The following is an 8,368-nucleotide window of genomic DNA, read 5'->3' as shown; positions in this document are numbered from 1 at the left end:
CACTGCTTTATCAAGACTGAACCACACAAAAACACAAAACAAAGTATTGAACTTTATCACCATTTTACAAAACCAATTTCTAAGATTCCTTAACCAAATCAAAAATCAAACAAATGGGTCTGATTGCTACACATTAGCTAAAACTAAAACTACAAGAAAGATAAGACTTTTAAGAATCGAAAAGACTCACTTCTGAGCTCGCGTCAATAGCGTCTGAAGAAGAAACCTTGAATGCGATTGCAACAGTATCATCGATCACTTTTATCGCGAATTCCCCAACAACAGTCGGTTCCTTGAGTCTGTGAAACTCTTTTCTCACGGGATCTAATCGGAGAAGTGAGAGAAGAGAGAGAGCTCGTCGGAGATAAAAACAAAAAAAGACGACCGATCCCTGAGAGATTCTCTCTGGTCGCAACTTGAACGTTTCTTCGATAACTTTTTTGGATTTTTACTATCTGTTAATTTTTTTCAACTCAGACATATCAAACTACGCCGTGTATTTGTGAATTTTAATGGCCCATAGGCCCAATTATATAAGACCAGCCCAGTTCTTGATATATTAGTTCTTTCTTTGAGCTTAAACATTCCAAAATATTGAATTTGAATGTTGCAAATAGGCGTGCGATTATGACCCGAACCGATTTGTCTGAACCGAACCGAACCGACATTTGGACAAATCGGTTCGTTTTGTATTAATTGAGTAAACCGAACGGAATGATTTTATTTTCAATCGGAAAACCGAAATTTTCGGTTCGGTTCGCCCAAACCGAACGGTTAACCGATGAAGAAAACCTTAACCAATGTAGTCTCCAATCTTCTGTGTTTGTATCTCTCCTCTACCATTTATCTTCTCCTAAGCCACCAATCTTCTTCGATCTGTCTTCTTCTCCTTTTTCTCCTTCTTCTTCATATCTTTTTCATCTTCTTCTCCCTTTTCTCCTCCTCCTTCTTTTTTGTCGGATCTCTTCTTCTTCTCTTTAACTTTAATCTTCACCTTCTCCATCTCTACCGAATCACGATCAGCCAAAACACATCAATTACAGACTTTCCAAAGCCATCACGAGAAGAATTAAGCAGCATCGGAGAAAGCTATTACTCTAACTTTGAATTCACGATCGTCAAGCCGCCGTCAAAGAGAATTAGGATTACAGAAGGAAAGTTATGAAACACACTATTTCATAATTTGCTGGTCAATTATTTTTTGGGTTTGGCCCAACTATTTAGTTAAAATAATAAACATTTAGCCCAATTTTTTAACTAAAATAGTAACCGAAGTAACTGAATCCTCCGAACCGAAATAACCGTAACCGAAATGATCGGAACCAATCTATTAGTCGGTTAGTTTCGGTAGAATTTTCAATTTCTGAATTACCCGATAATTGAAAAAACCGATTCGATTTACCCGAAAAATAAATCGAATTCGCAGGCCTAGTTGCAAATATTTGTATGTTTTTGTGTAAGCAGTGGCAAAATTCGGGTTTTGAAGATATTTTTTTTGGCTGTTGTTTATATCTGGTTATGTTGGTTGTAGTGTGGCAAAGATTTTTTTTTTTTCTTCTAATATTAAGAACGTAATAAAATTAAATGCTATTTTTTTAGAATATTCTTCAAATTGAACATAAACGACAAAAATTAGTGGAGCATTATTTTTGTATTATATAACTTGGAAAATGACCGTTTATGTGCTTTTAAAATTGAGAAATTGTAAATTGGATAAGATTACAAAAAATATAGCCCTATTCAGATTTTTCTGTCGAAGATTTAATTAGAACATATACATTAGCATTTCATCGATGAAAAGAAGATAAGATATTTGATCTATATGATATATATATATCGAATTTTAAATTGACCCAGTGGGGACAAAGACAAATAGCATGTGCATGTGAAGTGTTTATTTTTATAAACAGGAAAATAGACTAGTATAGTTTCTAAATGTAATTTAACGAACAATAAATGTTTATACGATCAATTTAGTTATTTTTAGTTTTAATGCCCTTAAGCTTTTAAAATATTCCATTAAAATTATTATTTTATCTTTTGACGACAAATATGTTTTTTTTAGGTTAGATATGAAAGCTACATATATCTATATAAAAAGAAGATCGTTTTTTATAGCTTTAAAATGTCTATTGAGCTTTGATCGCGGCCCGACGGATGTGAGAGGTGAAGGAGCCGCAAAAACAAAACTGGCTCACGTATCTATACGCACACATATACACATACGGTCATACTGCATCGACATAAATATGCGAAGATATATATACATATCTTAATCCTTATATACGACATAGCAAAATGAGTAATGTTAGCAAGATAGGTCGTGGCATGGTCTTGGCAAAAGAGGAACCCCTAGTGACGTATCTTCCCCATTGCATATAGATCCATAAGACCAAGCAGGATTTTTTGAAAGAAAAGAAAAACAGTCGTACGTACGTTATTTATATAACTAGAAATTTTGGATTCAAGTACAGACTGTGTACCCAAGACTCGTTAAAGAATCGAATACTTTTATCGTTCGAGACATGCCAATCATAATTGAAATCATTATAGAAAGAAAACAAATTAAACCTGTTTCCCTAATATGATCTAGATGGATTTTTCAACCATGACGATGTTTTTTTCTTCTATGCTTATTATTTTTGTTTATAAATCGTGAAAGTTTTAGATCGTTGCTATATATATATATAGTCTTGCTCAATACTCGAAATTAGCTTTTGAAAGTTAAAAATATTTTGATTAAAAATAACTTTCCGAACCAAAGAGTGACTGAACCCGGATACAGTGACTGAACCCGAACTAATTAATTAACCTCTCTTGTACGACCACCAAAACTTATATGTTGCAGTACTTTTTGTTTCATTATAGTGATAGGTTAGACTACTAATGTAACCTGTGATAGGTTAGATTACTACGTAGTAATTATACGAATTTCATGAGGTCTTTTGTGATACAAGACATTGACAATATAAACTTCGCAACAAGAATTCATGAACTAGTCTACAGTAAATCGTATTCTTTTTGTTTGGTGTATATATATATATTTACAAGCAAATTAGTTGATATAGTGTTAGATTCCATTGGAATATCATTCCAGAATAATGTAACTGTTATGGTACAGTTAGTAAGCACAATTTATTACTTATGAAGTTGTAAGACTTTTAAACGGTTCTAAAAATCTAATACACAATTATCGTTAAATATTACTATTGGTATACCAGTCTACGGGTCTAATTAAATATTACCAGAAAGTGTCGTAAAAACAAGGAGTACTAGAAAGTAATATCAAATATGGATAAGGTGAGTCATTGCCACGCATGTTGTCGAGTACGTACAATTACGAAGGCCCATCATTTTTTATATTATACGTCATTGAATCGACGAATTGAACACTATATATCTGCGTATATATAATATTATATATAAGTTACTTGTACGTATATTAAGTGAAAGATTCTTGTAGGACAGTATAATACAATGGATAAAATCTTAACTTATGAGTTCAATTCAATTGACTGCACAGCTATACAGCGATATCCTTTCCACCATTATTTTCCGTAGTTCTATATGAATAACAAACCATAAACACAACTATACACACATATATATAGTCTAGGGTGTTGATAAGTTGTTATAAGAATTTTTTTTTTTTCCACAAATCACTTATATTGATATCAAAAAGTGTTTACAGAATACAACACGTAAATAGTTAGCTAGAACCAAGTAAAATCATACATCACATGCCACTAGTAAATTTATCTTGTATAATTACTAAATATTTTGTAGGTATATCTAATATTTCATAGCAACAAAAATTTTGTTACAAATAAATTTAATAACTATTTGGTCATCACTAAATTTACGGTTATATCTATTTGTCGCAATTTGTTACAAATTTATCACAGCAAAATATGTAGCAATTTCTACTAAATGCTATATTTGTTCTGTAACTAATGTTACAGATTGCTACAGAAAAATTAGCAACTTGTAGTTATAAAAAAAGTCACAAAATGTCGTCACTAATTTCCTCACAAAAATCTTTAAGATTATTTGTCATAAAATTGTTACAAATTGTCACGTCTATGTATTTATACAATATTTATGTAAATATATACCACATTTGTGTATTTATACAGTATTTATGGGTTTATACCATATTTGTGTATTTAATAATTGTTATTTATATTTAATTTTTAATTTATTAGATTTTTGGATAAATTGAAATATTAAAAATATTATGTTTTATTATATTTGTTTGAAATCATAATACAAAAAATTATAGTTACACAGTAAATATACAAAATAAAATATATAAATAAAAATTTGGGCTTATAGTCTTCTTCTTCTTCTTCAGAACAAAAACGATGTGCATAAAGTCTTGTGTATGAATATCTTCAAGAGCTAATCTTTCTTTCTTTCATCTCTCGCTTCTTTGATGTCTTTGTTTGCTCTTTTGCTTCCTCCTTTCATCCTTCAGTCTCTGCTCCTCATCAGATTGCCCTTTCACCCATCATCAAATTAGCACGAAGGTAATGATTGTAAAGGTTAACATCAGGCTTGTTCGGCTTCCATTCTTGTCAAGCGATCCAACCCAAAACTCGAAAAGCTGTAAACATATATTCATATAAATAAAATCTGATGCGTTCTCAAAGCAAAATTTCAATCCTTTTACGATCTAATTCTGAAATAACTAGGATTTATCACCCAAACAAATACAAAAAAGGAATGAAACTACCATTCGTCCCGAAAAAAAATAAAAATGAAGTAATTTGTAAAAAGAAAAGCACAACTCTAAGAAAATCAGAATCCCAAAACAGAGAACGAGAAATCGATCCGAATCTGAAAAAATCAATCGATATTTCAATCCCTCTACATATATAAAACCACAAAAATATTAAAACAGAAGAAGATTGGAGTTTTACCGAAACGAATCTGGTCGGTGAAGCCCGCGAATCCTAGGAGATAGAGAGAGAGAGGCAATGAAAGAGAGAAGAGGAGATCGAATCGAAGAAGAGAGGAAATGTTAAATTTGTGTCCGTTAGATATATTTTAATCAACGGTTCATATTAGAAAAAGTTTGATCCTTATTTTAGCGGTTTAGCCAATGAAATAATAAAGAGATGTTAGAATTTGTATCCCTTGGATTCACTCAGATCCTACGGTTTGAGAATATGCCACGTCATCTATCTGAGTGATGTATTCCCCATTGGCTTACGTTTTATTTATATTTTCTTAATTCTTATTCCATTTTAATCACTTTTTATTAATTTTAAATATTTTAAAATACTGTAATCAAATGAAAATATGTTATAATAATGAGAATGTGATCATAATATTTTTTAAACAAATATTTTAATTTATAAGTCAATTTTTTAAATAACCATTAAACACAATGTAAACTATTAATGAAATGATCTTATAATCCTAGTTTCACTTTTAAACTGATGTTAAATTAAAAATAAAATATACTACAAGACATTATTTTTGTAGTAATTTAGTAAACAATATTTGTCTTATATTAGGAGATAATTTTGCAACTTGTTTGATTAGATAATTACTACCATATTGCTGCTATATATAATTTGTCGCCAAAAAAAAAAAACTTTTATCACACCAAGAGACAAAATGACTTTGTCACTACATTACAACAAAAAAAAATCTCTAGTTACAACTAAATTGTAGTTATTTTTGTTATGTATTTTTTTGTCTGCTATAAGGAATTTGTAGCTAAATATTAGTATTTTATTTTTTAAAAATTAATATTATTTTAGAATATTTTTGCTACAAAATTGCTACATCTAATGTTGTGTGCCACAATACTACAATATATTGTGTCGTAAAATGTGTAACATTTTGCTACTAATTATATTAGTTACTATTTGTCATTATATAGATACAATTAGTAACCAATTAGCTACAATATCTTTTAACTAAAATTTTGTGAGTAATTTGTAACAATTTGTAGTTATCTTTTGTTATTATTTTTTTTGTAGCAAAAAAGTGTAGCTATATGATCCAAACCTTGTAGTGTGCATGTGCTAAATGTGTGAGAACAGATACATTCATATCGAATAATGAACGTGAATTCGAGTGATCACATGGACTACCTTTAATTTCAAACCTTGTTTTGTCTCATTACATGTCGGAGAAAGAAACCACTTAATTTCTAGTTTGCCCATCACGGGATGCTCTCTACTTCTTCATGATATATTCGCTTCAATATTCTTTAACAAAAATTTATATGATAAAAAAACATAAGTTAATTTGTATGGCTTGGCTACATATATATACAAGTAGGCCAAGATACATGACTTAATCCCTTTCCCTCAACTGATCCTGATTTTATTATTAAACGGAGTTCTAAAATTAACTACATTAACGTAGTCGTAGATACTCTAAATACACACCAATGTTCGGCCAGATAATTAGTCGTACCGAAACAGAATATATTTCAGTTTCTCTCATGTACGTAGCAATCATGACGCATGCGTGATTTTTCTTAAAAAATTTATCTTAATGAAAATAATTCTACGAAAGGGTACTAAAAGTGATATATATGATTATATATAGTTCTAATTAACCAGAGTAGATATATTAAATATCTTTGCTGCTTACAAAATGAAAGATTCCATCTAAGATATGATTTTCTCATTTCATCTTGTTTGACAAATACATTTTGTTTTGTTCAGCACTAATCATATCAATCACTTGTTATGCACTAATGGCAACGTTTATTAAGCAACAACAAATTTGGAACCTGTTTTCTAAACAGTAAAAAAAAAATGTTTTATTGGTTTTGCGGTGGTCCCTTTGTTTTGTAACCTCATTTTCACCGCAAACTAAAACTAGATTTTGTTTGATTTGGTGATTTTGTTTGATTTGGTGATCTTGTATCGCAGTGAGTGGTTAAGACTTAAAGATCTCACGTGACGATGCATTGACTCATCAACGCGAATTTTACACGGCTCGATTTAATTATAAACCATTACTTCAAAACTAATTAATTTAACAACAGCGACCAGTATATATAACTTAATAGTAATTGTTTTCAAGCAAAACCCAATAATTGATATATAAAATACTAAAATTTTAATAACGATATGGGTATAATTGATAACCCAGCTAAACAATTATGATAATTACTTTTGTTAGAAAACACAAGAAAAACAGAATTAAAAGTGATTAGTAAAATGTAATTTTTTAAAAATTGCCGTATGGATTTAATAGTAATGATCTGTAAGTGAAAGTTCAAATAATGCTATTAATTAGCTATAAATATGTCACTAGATGAGTAAAAAAAAAATATGTCATTAGAAATCATATGTACTTTATAAAATACACTATATTTTTACTGAAAATTTTGTACAAAGAAACAATAAAAGTAGATAAAATATATTCTTGTGCTACAAATAATTAATTATTCCAAAGAGTAATATGTACTGTATTTATTTATTTAAATATATTCCTCCTTGTTTTTGAATAAATAGTAATCATCTTATTTCATTATTATTTACGGTATTTTTTAATCAGTAAAGAGTTCAATATTTCCTCTATCTCAAGTAGATTGATGTTTTGACAATTTCACATATATTAGATAAATAAAAAATTATTTATAAATTAATTTTTGGTAGAAAGAGAAAATCTAGATTTTAGATAGCACGCATTTTGGAGAAAACATAAAATAAAAAATCATTTCAATTTTTTTAATATACAACATCAATTTTTTAAAGATAAGAAAAAGTTCTAAAACATCAATCTATTAGAAACAGAGGGATTACTCAATAATAAACAGTAATGTGTTTTGTTTGTTCTCGTTTGTATCGCTCAGCTAGATCTGGAGGTTTGATGTTGGTGTTGGTGTGCTCAATGAATGAGTTGGGTCTGCACGGTGAGGCTTGCTCGGCGGTCTTTTGAGTGTTGTTCGTCCTCCCCCAGAGTTTCAAAGAGAAGTTTTTTTGCCTTTGTCAGATCCGGCGTGGTTATGGTCTCTTAGGTGGTACTTCTCGTTTTTGGGGCCATGGGTTCTTGTTGTCTCATGTCTGAGTAAGCTGATCTCCTCATCTTTCTCCTGCATCTTTTTAGTGTTGTCTCATGTGAGGTGTTTAGTGTCGTTTGCAGTCTAGTTGGGCCTTCGTTTAGGGAGCCATTAAGGTTGATTAAGGTTCTGATTTGTGTTTGTGTTGAGCAAGCGGTCAGAACAGCCATGTTTGTGAAGGTTTCTGATTACAAGTAAGGATGATGATGCCGGATCTTAGATCAACGGTTGGTTTGGAAAATAAATTCCATTGTGGTTTGCTTGTTCCTGTCTCAGATTTTGTTGCTGGTCTTGTTCTTTTTCGTTTTTATGCCGCAGATATAGGATGGCTGA

At 30.4% G+C, this 8,368-nt stretch overlaps 1 protein-coding gene across 1 annotated transcript in view; it reads right to left on the bottom strand.

Moving 5' to 3' along the window:
- LOC104743667 (actin-related protein 2/3 complex subunit 2A-like) overlaps positions 1 to 445 on the bottom strand; it is a 2,271-nt gene extending 1,826 nt beyond the window's left edge. Inside the window, exons 1-2 of the mRNA XM_010464720.2 lie at positions 191 to 445; positions 4 to 16 (exon numbers count right to left, since the gene is read on the bottom strand). Of these exons, the coding sequence (XP_010463022.1) occupies positions 4 to 16; positions 191 to 252 (75 nt within the window). The 5' untranslated portion in view covers positions 253 to 445. The remainder of the gene's footprint in view (positions 1 to 3; positions 17 to 190) is intronic.

The sequence above is a fragment of the Camelina sativa genome, chromosome 14 (genome assembly GCF_000633955.1).
Source record: "Camelina sativa cultivar DH55 chromosome 14, Cs, whole genome shotgun sequence".
NCBI classification, from domain to species: Eukaryota; Viridiplantae; Streptophyta; class Magnoliopsida; order Brassicales; family Brassicaceae; genus Camelina; species Camelina sativa.
Note: the sequence above shows the minus strand (reverse complement) of the source record. Positions and strands in the feature narration are given on the sequence as shown.